A 24,701-nucleotide genomic window follows, 5' to 3' on the forward strand; every position below is an offset into this window, starting at 1 on the left:
TGATGAGTACTGTGGTGGTTGGGTTATGAAAACCGAGACAGCCTGTGGTCTGCTGTTGCACTGTAGAAAGATAGACTCAGATCAGTCACACACCTTAGATATATGTAGCCATGTTATAAAATAAAGTTCTTTCATAAACCGGCAAGTAAAACAATTTTAAAAAAGGGTCATTCATGTCAGTTGAGGTACCATTGTCACCACAATAAATCATGTTCTTTCATCAGTCAAGAATTGCATTCAGCTCATCTGTTTTGTTTTAATTACCTGAACTGCGCTTTTATTTTTAAAAACATGTTTAATTTTAGTTCAAATCTTTTTACTTCATGACATTTGTTAGCGAGGTGAGGTTTTACATCTGTTATTGATTCTCAATAATAAAAGCCCCATTTGTTTTCCCTATCGACATTGTTGTCAGAGCATTTCTCCATATGTCTTGTCTGGGCAATATATATTAGTTAGTTATTTGGATAAAAAGAAATAAGCTAAAACTCTAAGATGCAATTTAACAAGTAACATGCCATGACAACTTCAAATTCTGTTATATATGCAACTAACAATGGCTCAACTCCATTTGAATGGAGCCACTCTTTATTTCTAACTACAGCTATGAAACATTCTGTTTTACTAGAATCATGATTTATGCTTTTGACTAACTTCTTTTCCATAGCAGTGCTACTTCAGGCTTAGTGGCATCTAATTTAAGGTTTCAGGTTTCTGATTGCTACGAAGACCCTCAGCCCTACCTTCCAAGTGTGTAGGAGAACCTATGGCAGCCATAGTATTGATGCTGCACTCAAAAAAATATTTGGGCCTAATTCACAAGATTTATTTATTTCAATTACATGCATTTGAATTACATAGTTTTAATGCAACCAGGCAATAAACATAATGTAAAACATATGCATAAACTGAATGTAATTGAATTATAACATTTCAAGTTTAACGTACAAAGTGACTAGGTTTACATATTCACTATCAATAAATCCAATTTGTTTTGAATTCATATGGATAAAGTATGTATTTTAATCAATAATTCCAGTGTGTTTAAAATGGTTAAAAATTATGTCAATGCAATAAATCCAATTTACTTAAAATGCATCAAATTTATGTATTTTTTACAAGTAAATCGAAACATGTCAAATTTAGATCCACATCTAAATTTCAGAACAAACTGTTTAATTTTTTAAATTCTATACTCACCTACAACAACATAGTGTTACATAGAATGATCAGTTAGACACACGAGCTTCACATTTTTCAATTACTGAAATAAGGCAAAAATCCAAACAGGACAAAACATCATCACTTGATATGAATTAAATAAAGTGTCTTTTGCATCAAAAGATTTAACTTCCTCAAATTCACTGTTCAAAACCTGAAGAAGACAAGTAGGATAAAAACAAAAAATCTGTAGCATCCAGCTTGAAAATTTTAGCTTCTGGCCTACTATTCAAAACAATGTCACAAGACTTTGAAAGTCACTCAAGCATTTTGATTTTGAGTGTTTGGACTTTTGGAAGACAGCTTGCTTGTGTCCAGTTCCATTATGATTTTCTGGAACACTTCAAAGGTGCACTTGAGGTTCTTGGGGCAGCTCAAGTTTAATGCATATATTAGTCTAAACAGAATCACACATGCAAGGGGGATACTTTGCAGATTGGACAAAATGTCAATGCCTTCAAAGTTGACGCCAACATCAGTTATTTCATCTGCAGGACCAGCACCTTCCACCTGAATGACATGTTTGCCCATGGCCATCTGAGCCATTCCCACCTCAGCCTGTGCACGGTCTGAATCCTGGAGAATGAATAAAAAATAACAATTAGCTTTGCCTTCATGAAACATAGTAATATATAAGGTAGACTATTCAGCAACTGATGAGAAAAGTTAGAATAATTTAAAGATGTCCCATCAACACAACTCAATAGTTATTCCTATCAGACAGTTACAATAATGCTTATTGTAGGTATATCCATTGGACATTTATTATATAAAGGGAACAGGCTGGCATACACTTATCAAGTATTCTTTGACAAGTGTCCCCAGGTCTTCATTTAGATAGACACTTAAACACCTTATACCCTTCAAATTAATGTCTTCATTCTAAAAGAAAATGCCAAGTGAATGTGATCAGTTACCACAATATTATCCTTAGGACTTTGATGTGGTCAATCATCTAAAATTCAATATAGCTTTTGTTATAGTACATTAAACACTTGTGAAATATTGTATCAGAGAAATGAGGTGTTAAACTGATTAAACACAAAGCTCACTAAAGCTCACTAAAAGTTTCTGTGAAACAGAGTTCTCTTGTATATCCAGCACCCTGTTGCTTTATAGCTAAAATAAAAACAAAAATTCCTCAAAACAAACTTACCTGACTTGTCAGTGCCATGATGCAGATCTTCTTTCCCACAGACCCTCCATTGGAACTGAAAGCCTTCATCAAGTCATCAGTGTATTTGTCCAATTGTGCAAAGAATATTGAACAGTTGTAATATGCAACAAGTCCAAATTGATCTGAAAGAAAAAATAAAAAACAGAACATGCTTGACTTTCAGCTGAGTATTTAACACTGAACGCAATTAGCATTAATATTTGCATCTCCTTTACAAATTAACCCGTTACGGTTTCAGCGGCCCGTGGGTGGGCCGTCTTGATATCTGCCATAAAGCATTTTTCGAAATAGAACGACACTGCCAACTCGATGATAGAAACATTATACACCGATGGAAAGCTTAGATTCTCATGAATCCGCCGGTATAAACCACTTTCAGATGTGATTACCACAGCGGGTAATATAAACACATTTGTCCGACAAACAACGATATCCATCCATCCGTTCTCTATGCACGGCTTTAACTTACACAGCGCGACTCACATTTGCGGGTTCATTATTACACACAGATGAAAATATTCCACAAAACGGCCATAATCCAACCTTGGACATCCAGACGAAACAAGCCAGTAAAATATTTTTGTCCAAAACATGTCTTGAAGTCGTATATATCACGAATAGGTCGTTTTCAAGGAAATGCACCTCGCCGATGGCTCGTCCAATATTCCCTGTATTTCTCGTCATATTTTTATTTACAAATAAAATATTAGCGTTTTTTTTTTTTGTACCGAAAATGGCTGGAATTGACTGTACCTTATAGGCCTACTGTACTACCACACTTACTTTGCTGACTTCAAAACAGTGCTGGCCATACTGTGTTGGACCCTGTGCAATCATGGGCTCTTGAAGAGCTTTCTTGTCATCTGTACGAGAAGGTTTGCTGCATCTTTTCTTTGATCACTACCTCATTGTTCTAACTTTTAACCTCAACAGAGCAAACAGTTCCACCTCAAGGCTTTCTGTTGTTTTGCCTCTTTGGATGACTTGGTCAGAATTTCACATCTGCCTTTCAGGATTTCTTTATGTTTGTAGCTGGTTTTGACAGACCTATCCATTTGTTCTTAAGTGAGTTGACAGTGACTTCTGGTAGCCAGCTCGGCAGAGCTTGGTGTGGAAGTATATCATCTTGATCTTAATGTAGTGCCTCCACCCACAATATCCAGTGTCCGCCAGGTCCGCACGGCTATGTGTGGACGAATCATGTAATTTTAGCAGCCACGTCCCCTCGCATGGCCCTACCTGAACAAAAAAATCTGGCTCAATGCACCTCCAGATTTTTCTAAGGCCCACGGAGGCACACAGAAAACTGACGGAAGAACACGAACACCTAACAGCAGAAGTTTCAGAAATGATTCGTCACATTAGAGAATCACCGTGAAAATGGCTTATGAACAACTCATGGCGTGAAATTAAAACTAACTGTTAAAATGCAGCTACAAGGGGTCCTTGGTTCACATCCTCGATGTACAGCGTTTTGCCCTTAGGTTGAAACTGGTTATGTGGAACTAACTGGCGAGTGGAGTGGATGAATACATTGTCATGCGGTGCTACAAGACGGGCTTTGTTTACATTCTCCAGTGATACACTCCTTGGATTGTGCTACATTTGCTAGCTTTTGTCCGCTAATTATGGCTCCCAAGCTGAAGTCAGTGTAGGATTTCTTAATATGTGTTTGTAAAGTTAAAATTGTTTTCTCCACCAAATAATGAAATGTTACGGTAAATGGGGTTAAGAATTACTTTGTGCGGAATTATTAAGTAGTCTAACTAGTTTTCGGCCAGCGAAATATTTGAGTTAGGCTAAAAATATAAATGTGCAGCATCTGAAACATCTCTTACTGCAGACAAGAAAAACTTCATAAAGTAATCAAGGGAATTATTGTTAGCTCAATAAGATTATGAGTAGAATTTCGGTAGGCTGAAATCAAATACAAGTTAGGGAGCCAAAATGTGAACTAGGGCTGCAACTAACGATTATTTTAAAAATCAATTAATCGTTCAATTATTTTTTTCGATTCATCGATAAATCGGATTAAAAAAATAATTTCCGCCTCTTTATTCAGAAATAGAAGATTTGGAATGACAGAACAAATAAGATCATTATAGTGAGGCCTTCGTTTTCAACCACTGACAGAGGCCTCACGTCAGTGACGTTCATGCTGAGGATGCTCTCAGTCAGACAGCTGCTTGCTGTGGTGGGCATGTCTTTCTCATCATGAAGCTTGTAAATGCAGTTCATCCTGCCTCACTCCAACACAGACCAGTGTCTTCACTCAGATGTCAGAAAATTAAAACTTGAGGCTTCAATCCTTCAAATTATTACCACTATAGTGTGCAAGTTACGTTTATTTGTAATGTATATTCAAACCAATGCTTTAGCTGATGAAAGTGAAATAAAACCTATCACAGTCACACACGCCCTATCACTGTCATTAATCAGTTAATAAGCAAACCCTAGCATCAGACAATCGACCAGAGAGACTGATATTGTGTTTCCTCACTTTAAACGGAACAAAATGTAGGATAATGCAGTGACTGTAACGGTGCGTGTCCACTAGATGAGACACATCGCTTGTGACATGCTGGTTCGCCAGTTGGGTGCGTTTCAGCTGTGTGTCCTTGCACTGAGCCGCTGTCTTTATCAGACTCATCTACCGGACCGTCAAGCTGAAAGCGCGGTCGTGACCACGTAGTGGCCCGTCGTGACCGTCCGTCATCAGTGCGATTTTTACATTCGCATGTAGTGGACACGCAAGCATGTCTTTGTTTTATGAAGCGTTGAAATGCTCCCACACTTTTGAGGACTTCGGTCAAACTGTTTTCTCCGTGCTGGTCATGTTTCATTTGTTAAATTTACTTTCATTTGAAAATACCTCCTCTGCTCTGCCTCCACCTCGCTCTGTTCAACTCGCTCTGCAGGTGAAGTAGACGGCTCCACGACATGGCGAGTGATGCATGAATCGCGCGACACAATGAATCGATAATGCAATTCGTTGCCAACGCTTTTAATAATGTGAACAATAAACAACTGAGTAACTGGACTTAGTTTACTGAAACATTTATTTACTAACAACAACAGGACAACAACTATGATTAATGACGTCTATCAACTAAGAGCACAACAATTACACATACAACACAAAACACTAACAAAACAAACAATAAGGCGGAATGTGAATGACAGGGAAGGGAAGAAATGGAGTACAATATTACGACGCAATATTGGGAGAATATTACGTTGTACATATGGCGCTCTGGGAGGAAGGAATTAGAAGACCACACCTGAAAGCAGCCGCAACTTTGGGAATGCCAATGTGAAAGTTTGCCAAATGAATGGATTTAGGGAATCTAAGAATTTAGAGGAATGCACCAAGTATTCAGTGATTGAAAGGTACTTGTGTGCCCGTGATGATGATGACGAAGGTGATGATGATGCGTGCGGTCCGGTCGGCCTATGGAAGCGGGTCGGAACAACGGTGGACAGAGTGGAGCCTCAGAGTGATGGATAGCAAGTCGACTTCAAAATTTAGGAGAACTCAAAATGGTGCTTTCAAATGTGGTCTTTGGAAGTGGGCCTTTGCATATCATTAACTCAGCAGGTGTCTGGTACATCCTAAGTCAGGGAGGGCTGATGTCCAGATGTCCCTCACAGAGTTACATTTTCAGGTAAATTCTGTAACTTTCCAAAATATTGAAATTTGGTGAACATGGTTTATCTAGGAGCATTACTGATAGATAGCTGATTAAAATGATACCAAACATGCTCATATGTGATCGGCAGACATGTTAAAATTGTGACATTGACACTAATCAGGAGGAATAAAATATTAAAAGTAAGGCAAGAGGTAGATTAATCACAAAGTCATTGAAAAGTTCACTTGTAATGGATGTACATAAAAGGAGTTTTGTCCAGAATTGGGAGATGATTGTCTTTGTTAGTTTTGATGCGAGTCCAGAGTTCCTTTGTCTGTGAATGGAATGTCTTTGAAGTGTTCCTCCAGGTTTCTGAGCTTCTTCCCTTCTGTGGTTCAGAAATCAGTCAGAATTTTTATTGCCATCAATTTGGTTCCTTGGAGGCTTGGTGGTACTTGGGGGTTTTGAGCGAGTCCCTTGCTAAGACAGGTCCAATACACATCCTGGAGGTCTGTATTGGGGGGAATCCTTTAAAGTCGGTTCTCGGCCTCGCTTCCTGCTGACTTGGTGCTTCGCGCCCCCATGCCAGACGTGCCACATTGCCTCTGTGGCATTTACAAAGTAGAGAGCCGTGCATCCGTAAAAGCCCGTACGTGTGTAAAGCTAAACATCAAAATAACAGACAGGAAGTGGCAACTGTCAACAGACAGCTTCAAAATAAAGGCTTTTTCAAAATAAGAATATATTGATAATTCTGCTTTAAGGACAACACACCATGGCAGTGAAATTAGATTTAATAAAACGTTTGGAACAGAGTGGCATTATTAAATCAAACTGTAAGAAAAGTGCAACATATTCTGCTGTTTTCTTGGAAAATGACTCATACATGCATGAAAGTCATTGATATTCATGACTTTTATGAAGAACTGATCAGTATCTTGATGCACATAACGGCTTTGTTTCCATTTTCGCTGGAGTTCTGACTTATGGCGAAAATCCACTTACATTGATCTGTAGGAACAAACCTCCTATGTAAGTCGAGGACCCCCTGTATTCAGTAAAATGCCATGTTGTTAAATGGTGTAAACACTGGCAAATGTCATATACTATAGTTTAGTACTGTCGTAGAAATGTGTTTGCCATATGCTGCCCCCTGCAGTTTGGGAGTAGACGGATGGATGGATTATAAAAGAGCCAGTGCTTTGTTGTGAATCAGAATAGCTGACTCCCAACTTTCACACTGTTCTCGTAGAAACCACGTCACTGGATCTTAGGTTTAAGAAGCTTGCCTTGACGACAGAGCTGATGAGACACTTCAGAGAAAAAGTGCAGCAGCAGCAAAATGTACCCCAGCAGCCAGCCACCTCCACCACTAGAGAGCAAAGTGGAGGAGGAGCCACAGATTTCTGCTGTGCGGAGGCTCTTTGATGGAAGAGCTACATAGATGCTGCAAGGAGAAATCGTAGAGCTGATGCTGTAATAGAGGTGAGATAATATCCTCAGGAGCCCTTCATCCAACAAGCAGATGATTCACTGAGCTGGGGGCAGGCTGAGGCCTCAGTCTGCCCCCACCTGGTGAAGGTGATGGAGGGAGACTGTGTATTGTGGCAACTTCTGTTCCATCTGAGAGAATATTCTCAAAAACAAAGGACAAACTAACTAAAAGAAGAAATCATATCAACCCATCCAAGTTCAGGGAGCTGATCTTTCTGAATGCCAACCTGCACTGAGGAAATTTATACTGTTTGAATACTGAGTTTGGTTCTGTTTCTGTTCTGGTTCTGTTCTTTGGGTTTGTGTGCAGTGCTTTGTTAGTTTTCTGTGCAAAAGAAGTTTGATTAAAATATTTTTTTTTAAAAGTGCTTTTGTAACACAACAAATAAACAAAATGAGGCAATTATGAGGCTTCTTATAAAAACACTGAATGGAAAAAGGTTTATCAAAACACAAATCATACATGTTTGCCAGGTTAGGTTAAAATATGAGGCTACAAATAATACTACTAAATTAGGAGCCGTTTGGAATCCAAAAGAATTGGCTTTTTTTTGGGAGCCAAATTTTACTCATACATTTTAACTGATTCAATTTACTTGTTTTTGAATTGAAGCATTTATGTAGGTTTTAAGTAATAGAATAGAATAGAATAGAATCACTTTATTCATCCCCAAAATGGAATTCTATCATGCATTTAAAAATGTATTTAATTTCATTAAATGCATTTTTAAAATATGATAATTTACATAAAAACTAATAGATGGTGAATACTTAACAAGAACTGCCACAATTATTCCTTTTTTTGAGTGTTCTCAGAAATGTAGTATAAGTATCCACAAGTATTACTGTGGATGAGTTCTTGGTGTGGTCAACTGATACTGAATCTCTATGAAAAGGTAGAGTAATTAATATTTGCATAACGAAATTGATCTTTTGGGTCTACATCACCATTTCTAAATCAGGTTGAACCAAAAGTTGTTCGGTCAAAACTGCTTGTAAACTCTAAATGTTATTGTCAGTTCACGTAAGTTTTTTTCCTGGCTGTCGAGCTTAGGTAGATTTTTATCTCTTGTGACTTAAGGCAGTATTTTCTGCTGCTGTTGGTTTGCTTTGACTGCAAAGGAGTTCACAAGGCCAGTGTGAACTCTGTTCATGATTTAGGAGTAAACATAGCGTCGTTGCTATTGTGACTGATTTCAGTAGGTTATAGCTTTTGTTTTAAACGGTGGGTGGGTAGGATATTTTCCCTTATTCTTATTGAACTGGTTGTCTGTCATAGGATGAGTTTGGGCTGCCTTTGTCCCAGATTGAAGAATTGAATAAGAGACACATTTTGATATGAATGAAATTACTGCTTAAAAGAAAGCATCTCTCCTGGCAGACACTGGTAACACTGTGGCTGGCAGGGTGTATTCAACACTGTGGATGGCTTACAAAAAGAGCAGTTGTTTAGAAAGCTTGAAAACTTTGAGGACATGCATACCCTTTGTTAGAGGGATTGTAGAAAACTCTGTCCAGTGTTTGTTTTTATAGTTGGTTCACATCACTGGTGGTTTGATGAAGGAGCAGAAATGTTGGTGAAAGTCGGTTTCCTTGTATAGGCAGAAAATCCCAGTGTGGTTTAAGGTAGTATTTATTTCATGGCAGTGGATTTGGAGTTGTTAGGCTGGGTAGCATCAACAAAGGAAGTGTGGGTATTGAAGTGTGGACTATTCTTATGTCGTTAAGTCAAGTCCACAAGTTTATAATTTTCGAGGAGACTCCCGCGAGAGTAGATACTCTGAAATATTGAGTTGGCAAATGTTGAATTGTTGTTCCACTTGTAGCTGTGTGTTTTCGTTGGATCTTCAAGCTTTTTAACAGGAAAATTGTCAGTTAAAGGTACCCAGTTGAGGTTTTGACCATTAGTAGTGCTACAGAACATGATTTTTATGAGTGCTACTCCATTTTTTCAGTATTATGGTTAGATCCTGATGCTGGTTTGTGCAGTTCAACCAATTCCACTCACTGACATTTGGTGATTGGAACACAGTATTAATGATGCCAAGAAAATAAGTCCATCCATCGATCCATTCTCTATACACCGCTTTATCCTCACTAGGGTCGCGGGGAGTGCTGGAGCCTATCCCAGCTGACTCGGGCGAAGGCAGGGGACACCCTGGACAGGTCGCCAGTCTGTCGCAGGGCTACATATACAGACAAACAATCACACTCACATTCACACCTACGGACAATTTAGAGTGATCAATTAACCTCAGCATATTTTTGGACTGTGGGAGGAAGCCGGAGTGCCCAGAGAAAACCCACGCATGCACAGGGAGAACATGCAAACTCCATGCAGAAAGATCCCAGGCCCACCCCGGGATTTGAACCGGGGATCTTCTTGCTGCAAGGCGAAAGTGCTAACCACTATTACTATTACAAAAAAACATGGATGTAAACATTTTATGATCTCAAGTATTAAAAATATAGCTTTGCCAGTTTATGAAGGATGGATTTTTGAATGGAGTTTTGAAAATTAAAACACTATGTTTGGGTGAGACATAACAAGGATGGTGCATTACCAGCCTGATTCAAACAATATTTAAGAAAATCTTTGGAGATTTTAACAGTGCTAGATGGTGCTACCTAAATCAAATGACAACTTGTTTCTACACTTTGAAACCCTTTCTTTCAAATTTGCATAAAATTCAGTACAGATATATTACTTACACAGCAGGTTTTAAAATACAAACCCATACAGTTCATCTCATGCTTTTACTGAGGTTTGGATGACACTAATAAAGAGAAGTTTAAGTTTGACACCATGCCTCCTTCTTGAGACAAAATGTATTTCTGTTTACATTAAATTTCTTTGCAGAAAGGTGATCAACATGTCTTGTCTGCACTGTAGCGATGGATGTACCAGAAAACTATCTAATCTGAAATCTAAATCTATAAACATGCACACAATATCTGTGTTCAAATTCGATTGAGCTACCAGTACAAGATTGCCTGAATTGCTTCCATTTGCTGTGCAGGCAAATGCAGATGTCTTTGGTGCATGAGCCAAGTAATCAAAGCAAGCTACAATAACTAGCTTTCTGTTGTTCTTAGAAGTTAAGTGGCCGACACCTGTACCTTTCTAATCATTCATCATGGTTTTTCATCTCTGAAAGTCTTCAATAATTTGTCCTTCCAGGTACTTACAAGTCTGCATCTGTCACTGTACTTACATATGCAGATGTGTTTGTCTGATATTATAGAGCTGTTTACTCCCTGTGATCCCTGTTTGGCACTCGGCTTTCTTTAGACATGGAACAGATAACTGGCATTAGAGGTGGTTGGCTGAGTCAGTGGAAGCGCCCCAGGACTGTTGAATATGGATCAAACCCATGAGATGCTTGGCTTTCTAGGTTGAGTGGTTGACGGTGGATTCCTTTGTACATTAGGATATACCACAAAGAAAATACACTCATCAAAGCTTGTTACTTCACCCTCTGATAGACTGATATGTGTGTCATGCATTGGAATAGATGTTGACAGTTGGACTTAATACAGTTTGCCAAACTGACTGAGGATTAATACCCACCCAACCTGAACTAAGCCATGGTGCAAAAGAGACACAGCATACTGGACACAATCCAGTACAGTATTTTGAAGTGGTTTAAAATGACTCACTCTAAGCTGGCTATGTCTGTGTGCCTCAAACAAAACTCTTCATCATTGCAGTGAATCCTCATGGGGTTGTTTTAATGATAGTGTGATGCTTCTCTTGTAATGGCCATGTCTGTTTTTATCTGTCCGTTAGTCTCTGCTTGACTTGAATGTCCAAATAAATCTCCCTTACAGAAAAACGTAACTCACCAGCCAGTTTAAAGGATGTGGTAAAATGAAGCCAACTCAAAAAAGCAAGCAGAAATTGTCCCTCCTATGTGCACTCTACTGTCTAAATGAAAATTTTAGTCTTCAGACCAGATGAGTGAATGTATTTTCTTCTGCCTATTCATCATTTTCCTTTTGCAATGTAGGACATACTGTATATAGTGGAGTTCTGTCAATCATTGCAGAATAGAAGAAACACATCAATATAGAGCTAAAACGATTACTCACTCAATTGATACTAAATATTTCCTGTTTTTAGCTTCTCGTATACAAATATTTTTTTGCTTTTCTAGGTTTAGTATACATTAATTGCAAACTCCCTGTCGTACAATTTGTAGGGGAAACTTGGAAATGTAAAGGAGGAACTGAAAACTTTTGGTGGGACTCCTTTAAGCAAGCGGAGAAAAAGGGCTTGTAGGATGTGACACAGCTGATCTGACTGGCTGTTTTTTTGCCCAACAGATCCTTCTGCAGGGAAAGAACCCAGGTGTGGTGTGGGAGTACACTATGCCTCGCACAGAGAGGAAACCTGACTACAGCTGGGGAGTGGTGCGCTCGGACTGCTCTGCCCCCTGTGCTGGAGGTGAGACTGTTTGTTAACCTGTACATGTCTAATAAAGAACAAAACATAACAAATATATTGTGTGTGTGTGTGTGTGTGTGTGTGTGTGTGTGTGTGTGTGTGTGTGTGTGATGGGTTTCTGACATTCAGATGTCTGAACATATTGCTGCGTTTCAACCTAAAGTTAGTGATGCTCTACATGCCATTCAACAAATAAATTAATTGTGACAGAAATCACACATAACTCTGATTTATAATAAATGACATGACACAGAGATAGAGACAGAGTAATCATTTATCTAACTAAAAACACATTTTTGTAAGGACTTGCACAGTGACCAGTGGTTAGTACTGTCACCACACAGAATTTAGAATTTTGTAAATGTGCACTTGTAATGTGCATTTTGTCTGTGTCATTTATAAATGGAAAGCCTTACAGTTACTGAGGAGGAACAGCTGATTTCAGTAAAACAAAAGGCAGAAAATTTGTGCACAAGCACTATACATGGGTTGATAAAAAAGTTCTGAAACTGTTCGCCAAGTGTGTCACAGTCACATGCATGCAACAGGTGCAAATAGTAGCTGTCATGAGTGAGGAGCGTCCACCTGCCACAGTGGTATAACAGCAGGATGCGTGTTACACATGCTGCTGTGACCACTGGTAGGTACACATTTTGAGATTTCTCCATGCAACTCAAATGAGGGAAGAGTAAAAAACATCATATTCTGTGTCAGCAGCCAGGATGTTGACGCTCTAATGTGCTGTGAGCGTGGTCTCAGAGTAGTATTATTCACAGGCTTTTTAGGCCAAAATAACACAATTATCACTTTAGACTTCTACGCTTTGCAAGCGTTGCAGAAGCACTGGAAGTGCTACATTGCTGCATGAAGAAACTACTTAAAGTCTGAAGATGCTGAAAATGTTAATTTACCTCCAAGTTCTACATCAGCTTGCTCTGTCTCTTCCTGTCACCCATCAGGTCGTATTTCGACCAAGGCTATCTGTCTGCAGGACCAGAAGGTTCAGGTCAACTCCAGCATATGTAATCCCCTCACCAGGCCGAAGCTGGGCTCCCATCTGTGCAACACACAGCCGTGCCCTGCATAGTAAGTGCTTTATGTGCACGGACACACGCACACACACGCACACACAAACACAACACACACACACATACACACACCCACACACCCACACACATGCATGCATGCATGCACACCCCCACACACGCGCGTCCACGTGCGCTCACACACACACACACAAAGGCAGCATAAACACTTACAGTTTAAAATGCGCAAACATTTTCCTAATGTATGATGCACACAATTTGTACTTCAGATCCAAACCATGAGGGGAGATGTAGTAATATAAGCTGCTTTTGTCAGATGTTAATGATGCTGTCGTTTTGTTCAACATTAGCCATGCTGCACAAGTTCGGACTGAACTTTCTCCTCTGTCAGAAGTGCAACAAGCCAGACAGCTATCAGTTACCACCTCCAACATACACCCTCTGTTTCTCACTAAGTTCCCACCACCCGAGAGGACATATCCTGCCCCTAATCTTGGGCATACTGTTTCCCTTATCTTGGCATAAGGTATTACAGTTTTTTTCGATTGCTAACACGCATTGGTCGAAACTGAAGTCACATGTTCAAAACTCTTTACTCGGTCTGCAAAACAGCAGTCCATGTGGACTGAACTGTGAATCACTTTCCATTGCTTTCACACAAAATGCATTCAGTGACCACAGTCACCAAACTTCATGAACTCTTTTCTCAGTTTCTACTTCACCACCTGCAAAACACTAGACTTTTACAGCAAATTGTTCAAATGCTAACACACTGTGTTCAAAACAGTTAAAACCACAATCAAAAACGGAATGATGGGGGAAAAAACATGAGGAATTTCTGCTCCAGCCACATTGAAATCTGTGGAAAATCATATCAAAGTATTGAAAATAAAAATAAATAAAAAGATTATGTAATTCCAAACACAGCTGAGTGTAGTTTTCAGCTGAAAACCGATTCAGGTGATCTGTGTCTGGCCTCATCAGAAACCATATAAAGGAGACACTCAAAAAGGTTCTACCCACAGTGCATCGCAAGAGAAGACATCAGATGTGATGTGGATGGAAACGTGGCCAAATGCAGACGAACAGGGTGTGATTGTTACAGTATACATGTGTTGTTGGTTTTTGAATTTTATCTCTTGATTTCTATTCTGCCCCCTTAATTTTGAGATTCTATTTTTTTTTTGGTTACAGTAAACTTTATTTTTTGTAAGGTCCCAAAGTTTCATGCAAAGGCAGAGAGAAAATACGTCAATGTTGTTGAAGTAAACTGCTGCATTCCTGATTCATTCTTGTTGCAATATATTACAATGATTTAGAACACTCAAAGTGCAAATATCTTATTTTATAATAAAATACTGATTTATCTAAAAAGAAATCATTCAAACTTGAAAGATTACAATTTATTTCATGTCATGCTCTCTGTTGTTAGTATTTTGCAGTTCAGTGTCCTAAGACTGACAGCATTTGTTTCCAAAGTGAGACTATTTGCTAGTGTTGTGGTTGATATGAGCTTATTTTGAGACATGTATGAACTGTTTTGTTGGTGAGAAACTGTTTTGGGGACAAGATTTACTGTTTAGCTGAGATACATGATGGAAATGCAGGCTGTGTTAAGAGTTTTGAACATGTGTCTTCAGTTTCGCCCAATGCTTGCTAGCAATTGAAAAAAAAACTGTAAACAGCCTTGTTGTGTGTCCTAATCTCCCCTCTTTGTTTGATTGAAGAAAATGGTAGAGTCCAGACAAATAATTTTAGTGTGGTTGTCTGTTCAGGGAAGTAAAGCAGTTTGACACCCAAGGATTTTATTATGTACAGTAGCTGACACCATTTCTCAGCTGGTTGTATCTACGGGCCAATTTATGGGCACTGCACAGGAAGAAAGTTGAGTTGAATGAGCAGCATGAAAGCTTTAATGACAGCATCTAGACCCCCAGGATGTATGGGCACGCATTCAAGAGTCCAGCAGAGAAAAGAAAAATTGACAATGAGATGGGATGCATGTGTGCTGCGTGTGTGTGTGTGCATGTGTGTCTGACAGGAGGGGGAATGTAAAACTGCCTGTTTCTCTGTGCCGTGTATCTCGAGTGCTGACAGGCCTATCCATGTTTTATTGTGCAGAGACGAGGGGATTCCCATGGGGGTCTGACCAGTCTAGCCCAGCAGAGCCAGCCACACTCCCCCCCACATGTGCAAACGCTCACTGCTTCACACTCTTTTGCTTTAAACCACTTTAAACCTTCTCTTCCTTCTAGACTGCAGCATTTTCTGAACATAAAACAGGGATGCAAGAAACATTTTAGGAAGCCACTTCAATCATTCAGGCAAGCTTGCAGTTAGGAATAGATATGGTCATATATTTTCTTAAATGTCTGCATTCCCCCAGCAGAATTGCCATTCCCAGCTCATCTCCTTTCAGTAGTTTCATCTTTGCTGTCTGATGTTATTTTGTTCTCTCAGCAGAGTCCATCTGTAAAGTCATTTAATTCAGGTTGGGTATTTCTCTGTGTAAATCTGCTGCATAAATAGACAAATCAAAGCGAGACATGCCGTACCTGTGCCAGGGAAGGTGTATCAAAAATTAAAACAAAATAGCATGACACAACAAGAAAAGCACTCAGAGAGTGCAGTACTCCGCCAAGGCTGCTCAGTTGTATCATTTCTGATGGCTGCAATCTTGAAAAAGTTTGTGGCAGAAATCATGGCACGATGGAATGTGGCCATTTCATAAAGATGTTCCTATAACTAAAATGACCTTGCACTGAGCACAGGCGTGTGTTATGCATGTGTACGTTATGTATGGATACCAGATTGCGTGACCTAAGTATGTAGCAGGCGACAGGAATTGATGGGACTCGGAAACACCCCCACAACTTAATCAGTTGTTACTTGTATAATTTCCGACGAAAAAGTCCCGATAAGTCCACAGTGGTTGAGTTGTAGAAGGATCGCAATCATTAGCTCGTCAGCAGGCAGCTGACGTCGTGTTTACTTGTAGGCATACTTACAGTGACTCCGTGCCGCTATCTCGCAATGATACAGAAATGTTCAGCAAGTCTGTGGATCCAGACTGTAAGCCACATCACTGCCAAAATATAATTAGTTGGTCTTTGTGTCATTTCTGACCTTCCCTGAAATGTTCATCCAAATCCATTAGTCCGTTTTTGAGTAATGTTGCTAAAAGACAGACAGACAGACAAATGTACACAGATCGTCACAACACCGTTCCTTGGCGGAGTAATAATGACCAGGACCTATGTATTAATCATATTAGCAAGGAATTTGCTGAATAAGCTGTAAAAAGAATTTACATTTCTGTACCACAAAATGTGAAAGTATGTTTAAGAACAGCAGGAACATTGTTTTCTACAAAAGGACAGATACAAAACTACAAACAAAAAAACAATAAAAGTAAATTTTATTTCCATACATTTATCTTCATATATAATATTTCAAAAATATATAAAGAGAATGGAATTGTAAGAATAATAATAAATTTGATAAATGGGAAGCTGGAAAAATGAAGAAACTCTGATGCTGCTAGACAATATCAGCCTAAGTATTTAGTAAGTGGAATCTGATTGTTGATTACAGAGAGTGAAAAAGCCTGGAAATTCAGCCCGATCTCACGAGGATTCGTGAAACTGTCACATAAATTTTTGTTTCGGTTTCGTGCGCACCAACACGATTTCGTCATGTTTTTCGTGCCGCTCACAACGAAATGCACACCAATGTATTTTAAACGGCGGACTTTTCGTGCCACTCAGAACGTATTTCAAACGAATGGGTATATTATATTTTTAATGTAAAAGCGTTGCGAATCCAACGCTATATTTTGCATTACATCATCCCTAACCATAACCCTAACCATAACCCGGTGGTACACTTACCAATTTGCATAGGAATTTAAAGAATGTCCAAAGGCTGCAAACGCGATTCTAAGAAAGTCCGACGGCTGCAAACGCGATTACACAAACAGTATACGCCGATGGACAGCTTAGATTGTCATGAATCCGCCGGTATAAACCACTTTCAGATGTGATTACCACAGCGGGTTTCGTTGTGAGCAACACGAAAAACATGACGAAATCGTGTTGGTGCGCACAAAACCGAAACAAAAATTTACGTGACAGTTTCACGAATCCTCGTGAGACCGGGTTGGGAAATTGTAAAACAATTATATGCTGACTGTAATCTTGCAGTTTGCTTGCTCAAATGATTCAAATGTATAGATCAAATAATCATTTAAAAGACCATACACCAAAAAACTAAAATGGTGGAATAGTTTAGCCAGTGTGTGCTGGAGCAACCTGCTTGGTGGAGCAGCATCCCACACTGTTCTGATTTACACATTTTGCTTCAGAGAACTGCTGTTGCGGATTATGACACAAGATATTTTGTTCTTAAAAATTCTCACTTCTGCTTCTGTCAAGACCAGCGGTGTGAACCCAAGCAGCAGACAACAGGCAGGCGGGTGAATTAATAAGAAGTGTTTAAATTTGAACAAACAGAAAATAATCCAGACGGGAGGCACAGGGAATGAACAGAACGGGGAATGAACTAAACTAAGGGGGATTAACTGAACAGAGGGCGACGAACCAGACTGGCCATGGTGAGGGCTAAACTAACTGTGCAGGGGATGACTCATGTTTAGCAGTCCGGGGGGAATCGGGAGATGAGGCAGGGCAGAGCTGATGAACCAGTGGCGGGGACGTGGCGGGGACGTGGCGGGGACGTGGCGGGGACAGTGGGGCAGGCAGAACCGGAGCAGATGAAGGCAAGTGCGGAGCGGGGGAGGGGAGACAAGCAGACGAGGGTTCCAGGGTGAGGCGAGGAAATCCAAGGGCCAGGGGAGAGAGACAGAGTCCAAACGGAGGTGTGCACTCGACGGGGAACCACAGGCAATGATCCAGCAAGGAGCCGTGGGGAGAGCCAGGCTTTTACAGTTTATTTCGATTGCTAACACGCATTGGTGGAAACTGAAGTCACATGTTCAAAACTCTTAACACAGTCTGCAAAACAGCAGTCCATGTGGACTGAACTGTGAATCATTTTCCATTGCTTTCATACAAAATGCATTCAGTGACCACAGTCACCAAAATTCATGAACTCTTTTCTCAGTTTCTAGTTCACCACCTGGAAAACACTAGATTTTTAGGTAACACTTTAGAATAAGTGCACACTATAAAGCATTAGTAAATCATTAATAAAGTATTTGTAAATGATGAACTCACTATTAATTAAACATTTACAAAGCATTCTTTGACATTAGTTAAGCATTTATAAGTACATAAGTAGATGCCTTACTAAATATGTATAGGTACATATCTAGTCTCTTTATAAACATTAGTTAAGGGTTTTTTAATCCCTAATAAATTATTTAAAATGCATTCATAATTGATGATAAACTGTTTATATGCGCAGAATAACATATGTTGTTCATTATTTATAACACTTTTGCAAACCATATTGAGCCGAAACTAAGTTTTAATAAATCATTAGTTAATAGTTAAATTATGATTTGTGAAGGATTTACAACGGACTTAACACTTCATTCGTGGTTAACAGCATGTGTAACCTGCTCAAACACAATAAGCATTAACTAAGCCTTAATTAAGCATATGTCAATGCTTAATTTGATGTTTACAAACACATTATTAATTACCTTATAGTTATAATTGTATGAACCCCTTAGTGAAACTTTTCCCTTTGCCTAACTTATTCTTTATAAATCATTTAAAACTCATTCATAATTGATTGTAAACTATTAATAAGCACAAAACAAGATATGCTGCCCGTTATAACGATTGCAAATAATATTGTGCCTAAAGTAAGTTTTAATAAATCATTAGTTAATAGTTAAATTATGATTTGTTAAGGATTTACAACTGACTTATAAACACTTCATTCATGTTAACAGCATGTGTAACCTGCTCAACACAATACACATTAACTAAGCCTTAAATAAGCATATGTAAATACTTTTAAATACATTTTGTAAACACTTTATTAATTGCTACTTTGTAGTTAGTAATTGAATAAACCCCTTACAAAGTATTTGTCTATGGTTAGCTATCTCAAATATAAGGTGTTTGGACAATCAACTAAGCATTAATTCAACATTTCTTAATACTTATAAGATGGCTATATTTTCACTATAACTCATTTGTAGATGCATATGATATATTTAGATAACAGTTGACCAACTCACTTTTTAAAAGGCAATTTATAACTACTTATTAACCCATTAAAAAAATAAAATAATTAGTTATAAAGCCTGCATTAGCAGTTAGTAAACTATTTCAAGACAGCTTATCTAAAGTGATGGTGAAATTTCCATTGTAACTCATTTGTAGACGGATATCATATTGTCATTAACCATAAACAGTAAAATATTTATTTTTAATATCATACTCTATAAATGCCTAACAACCTTAAAATAGTAGTTTTAAAGCATCTACTAATCATTTGTAAAGTATTTCAAGTGAGCTTTTCTAAAGTGATGGCATATTATACATTCTAACTTATTTATTAATGTAAATGATCCAGAATTACATGCATGGGAATGGAATTTAAGGGAAAATGTAAGAACGCACACACACAACAGAGGTAGAAACAAACACTTGTTAATATGAAACGTTGATTATTCTTTAAAATACATACAAAACAAAATATTTCGCAAAACAAATAAAAACTCAGGTTTGCTCAACAAACTTAACCATGAGCACAGTAAGAAAGTATTCAATAGCTTTGCCCAGCATACTCAACGGTACACAACGGGGGTAAAGTTAAAGTAACTCTACTTATGCCGTTTAACTAAGCACATAGATGCTTTTAAATAGGGAAAATGTGAAAGAGCTTGGTTGCTTCTAACGTTACCCCGGTTGTGTACCATTGAGTATGCTGGGCAAACTGCATGTGCTAACAACTTTGCGTCTTTGGCCAGACGCACTGAGGGTACGCACCAGGAAAAGAGTGGTACTCAACAATTCGTCCAATATCATATACAAACATAGCTCAGTTTTTAAAAAGTGGACTATTCCCTTTAAGAACGCACAGTTATGGACTCCTATGACTGAGAGCTTACGCAAACATATTTTGAACTTTTAAAACAATCAAACAGACTTTAACAAATGTGACCCTGAGGCATGACATGTGATAGAACATTATGGCATATCAGCCTTGGATTTCAAGGGAAGGAGTTTCCCAGTGTTTTTTAAAACCTTGATGCGGTTTTCACTAATTCAATAGGCAGCAGTAGTTTCATGTGGATGGGAAGAGACAGAGATGAGAGAAAGAAACAGCCTGTTTTCTCTGTTTTTAGTGTGAAATGAGCATCTTGAGTGAAACATACCTATGCTCTAGGGATGATTACTCAAGAATGGAAAGAGAGCCCAGTCTTTATTTTGGTGAGTTCGTTGTTGACATACACATAGAGTTGAATTTTCTGTGGGTCATGAAAAAAACAGTCAAAATGCTTGAAAACCACTGGCAATCGGGGCACTGTGATTTGAAAATGACAGGCAGTGAATGAGTTAATAATCTCTAAGGCTTATCATGCCTAATAAAGACGCTGATTTACGTAACATTTCACTTATACTTTTTTGCAATATCATGGATAAGTCTTCCAAAGACACAATTTTTATCTTTATTACCCAGCCATTCAGTCCACTCAATTACAGACAAGTGTTCTGAGAGTAAACTTTCAGTTCGGTTTCCTCTGAGTCGCCAAATTTTCTCCTTATATGACCGCCAAGCCCTTTCAAGATGCTGTGTGTGGGCACCAGTATGATGGTCAACATACCACCTGCTGTGATTGACAGTATGATGATCATAACCGAGAGCTGTGAGCACTCGATAGGCTCTCCACTCATCACTGATCACAGATGATCCCCTCCTGACATGACGCTGAATTATTGGAACAAGATGTCTACGGGATCTTCTCTCGACGAGTCGTAAAACAGGCCGCCTTCTTTCATCTGTAACTCCCAACATTCCAAATACCCACTTCCGTCTTTTCCATCCTCCGGCCATTCTTCCTCTTCCGTACTGGAACAGAACAGTAAAGCGATTATATTAATGCCTCATGCAAACTGTTATGAAATATCCTCTATTAAAATAGACTAGTAATGGTAACAAGAGGTGTACTCTAAAGTGATTTCCTAGGCCAAGTGCTATATTTCTGACTGCTTAATATGTATATTAATAGGCCTGTAATGTTAAATACACAAATAGTATCAATGTTGTGCTGTGGCATTTTCACCAAAGTGTAATTGTTTCTGCATGCACTATATATATTGTGTGCAATTGTATAATAATATACATATATATATATATATATACATATACATATATATATATATATATATATATATATTATTATTATTATTTTTGCCATCAAAATAATAATTTGTTTTAATCATCACAATTAAAATAAATAAACACTTGAAATGTATAAGTCTGTGTGGAATGCATGAGTACATTGCACAGGTTTAACTTTTTAATGGAATTACTGAAATAAATCAACTTTCTCATGATATTCTAATTATATGATCAGCACCTGTACATGCTAGTAACCTGGAGTGGAAAAATGCTTTTGGGAATGGGAATAGTTTTGTCAATACTTAATTTTCAAATTTTTAATTGATCCAGTTTTAATGGAATATATATACCTACATTTTTTTTCCTCAATTGAACCATCGGAGCCTCTGTGCAACCACTAAAATTATCACATTGATCCGTGAAGCCTGAATATGAATGAAGCATTTGTTAAAAACCTTTGACATATGGCAATAAGTAAGCAACTATTTTTAAAGTTCATAATAAAAGTAATATTTTATACTTTGAAAATAATACAGTCCCTGTATTAGCTACTTTTTAACATGCGTGTCTTATATTACTAATGTACTGTATTATGTAGTTTTAATTGTACACTCTCAAGGTAGGAATGGATAGAAATATCCATTGTAGTACAAAATGTTACAATACTGTCAGCTGGACTGGGATTACCGAGTTAATACTCAGTAGGACCGATCCTGATTAAAGTCTAAATTTTAATTGTTGGGTTATGACAGCTAAAATTAATGACAAACCTTTCTCTTGTGACGAAAGTGACTTTCGTCTATGACCACAAATTCCCTTCTTCCACCAATCTGCTGGCCTGTACGCCGTCTCATTTTTCGAATTGCAGATACACAAACCCTCTTGATCTTCTTGGCCATTTTACTTAGAGTAGCTGAACTGGCAGCTATGGTATCATCCATCGTGTCGATTTGTCTCAATCGAAGGCCTTTAAAGCCTTTAAAGGACAAAACATAAATGTTAGTTTTGTAATACAATGACAAATATATGACAAGATTCCAATTCTTCTTTATGGAATTGGAATTCACCTTTTAACATAAAATCTCAGTTAATTACCTGTAAATAAACTGCATCCATTTCTGAAGAGACACTTTAGAGCGACTAAAAATGGACTTCCATCTAATGGACCGTTGTTTTGTCTGTCCACCATGTCGACAGGTCCTAATACAAAGAACAAAAAGCAAAAACAGTGAGCTTACTTAAAAAAAAAAAAACACTTGGTTCATACATTACTGCAAGGATTACATTTTGTCTAGCTGCTCAAACCATTTGACAAACCATGACTTTATTAATCTCAGAGAGATTATTTTACATTCAAAATGTTAAATCAATTGTAAACTGTAAGAAAACTGTTTTACATCAAGCTTATGTGTGGACAGAACATGTTTTTGTTTAATAATATTTTAATGTACCTTTAATCATTAAAAAAAATCTATATTGTTAGGAATAGGCAAGCAAAACTGATTGTAAAAATATTACATGGCTATAAGTATGTATGACATAAAAACTACAAGCAACAATGGCCAGTGTACACAAAATGAAAACAGACTGGCTTAACCCAGAATCAGTGAAGCAAAATATATCATCATCATAATTATTATTATGATTATTATTATTATTATTAATTAATCAAACTTACCATACAAAACGATCTCCACAGTTATTCTTTTTTCTCAGCTTCATCTTTTTGTAGCATACTTGACACTTGACCTTCCTTTTCAACAGCTTTAGCTTCTGAAGACACTTAATAAACTTCAAATCGCTTTTTCCTGATCCCTCGTTAATATATCGTTTGAGTTTTGATACTGTCATTCTTCATTTCTTTGAAAAAGTTCTTTGCATTCTGCCAAATCCCGCCGAGCTTCAGCTCCCGCCTAGGAAATGTGTACGTACGTTACGAAAGGCATGCAACGTGAACGTAACCAATGAGAGACGGCGATGCTGCGACGCACTTCCGCATTAGCCCGTGGTACATCACGTTAACTCGACCGCGTGCCAGACGAGTTAGCGCTTCCACAATGTACACCCGGCAGAGAAAAACAGGCAACCCACCGAAGGATCCGGAGGCGATGGACGCCAGCGGTAGCGGTGGTGAGTTTATACATCGAATCATTTCCCTTTATGTTTTTCTGTATGGTGATTGAGATAGCCTAACTCACAGAGCGTCTATGTTAGCTCGGAAGGCTAGCATTAGCTCGGAGTACTATTAGCTTAACTGCATCGGCCCGAATATGGGCCGCTGAACGATCTGCATAAGCATTTTTAAAATTCACGGAAGCGGCAAACGCAATGATAGAAACACTATGCATCCATGGAAAGCTTAAATTCTCATGAATCCGACGGTATAAACCACTTTCAGATGTGATTACCACAGCGGGTAATATAAACACATTTCTCCAACAAACAACAAATCACGAAAACATGATTAATATTGCAATTTATAGTTATACTTGTGGTTAATATTCTATTTCTACAAATTGCTCTTTATTTGCAGGTGTAACTGTTGTTGCTCCGACTGCTGACCTTGGAAAAAGAAAACTAGAGCAGGAGTTGCAAATGTCCAAAGCCAAGTTGGAATGGCAGAACCAACAAATTCAGGAGATGAGGAAGGAAAGGGACTATCTCAGAGAGCAGTTGGCAGCAGGTATATAATAACACAAATATATACAATGGGGCGAAAACTATTTGGTAATTTCTCACACACACGCACACAAAGTCCTTGTCTTGTCTTTTGTCCATTTCAACATTTTACAACCTGCTGAAAATAGTTTAGCCAATATGGCCTGCAAGTTTATTTCAACCATAGACTGTTCAAAGATGGACTGCAGGAGGCATGGCTTACCCTTATTGTTCAGCAGGGCTTACTGAAGCCCACGTATGCAGCAATTTTAAGTTGTTTTTGGAGCCAACCACATTGTGTTAAAAAAAAAAACAACAACTATTGGTTGTATATATTATGACATCATATGCTTAAGCTCTGTGGAGCTGTTAAGTGTGACATCAAGCTACTTCCAGGTTCAAACTGTCAAACACAGCAGAAATAGTGACTTTAACTTAAACGCCTGATGAAACAAGAACAAATAATAGGCTTGAAATGGTTTTACACTTAATTTTAACAACAAACAAACACACTTCAGCATTCAAGATGACTGTTGATAAATTTGAAATATGCCTTCACTGTGTATGGACAAGATTAAGTTGATAATTTATGTCTGAAAAGCATTGCTGCATCAAATACAGATTAAATATTACATGCAGGTTCAGTTTAAAAAACACATTTGTACAAAGCTGTGAGGCAGAATATTATCAGCAAAATCCCATTT

The 24,701-nt window shown here is 38.2% G+C and overlaps 1 protein-coding gene across 3 annotated transcripts in view; it reads left to right on the forward strand.

Moving 5' to 3' along the window:
* Window positions 1–24,701, forward strand: part of adamts18 (ADAM metallopeptidase with thrombospondin type 1 motif, 18) — a 202,534-nt gene that overhangs the window by 124,271 nt on the left and 53,562 nt on the right. For all 3 annotated transcript variants that reach the window (XM_051955808.1, XM_051955807.1, XM_051955809.1), the window contains 2 exons: window positions 11,851–11,971; window positions 12,931–13,057. In XM_051955808.1, coding sequence (XP_051811768.1) covers window positions 11,851–11,971; window positions 12,931–13,057 — 248 coding nt within the window. The remainder of the gene's footprint in view (window positions 1–11,850; window positions 11,972–12,930; window positions 13,058–24,701) is intronic.

This window comes from Acanthochromis polyacanthus, chromosome 11 (assembly GCF_021347895.1).
Source record: "Acanthochromis polyacanthus isolate Apoly-LR-REF ecotype Palm Island chromosome 11, KAUST_Apoly_ChrSc, whole genome shotgun sequence".
Taxonomy (NCBI): domain Eukaryota; kingdom Metazoa; phylum Chordata; class Actinopteri; family Pomacentridae; genus Acanthochromis; species Acanthochromis polyacanthus.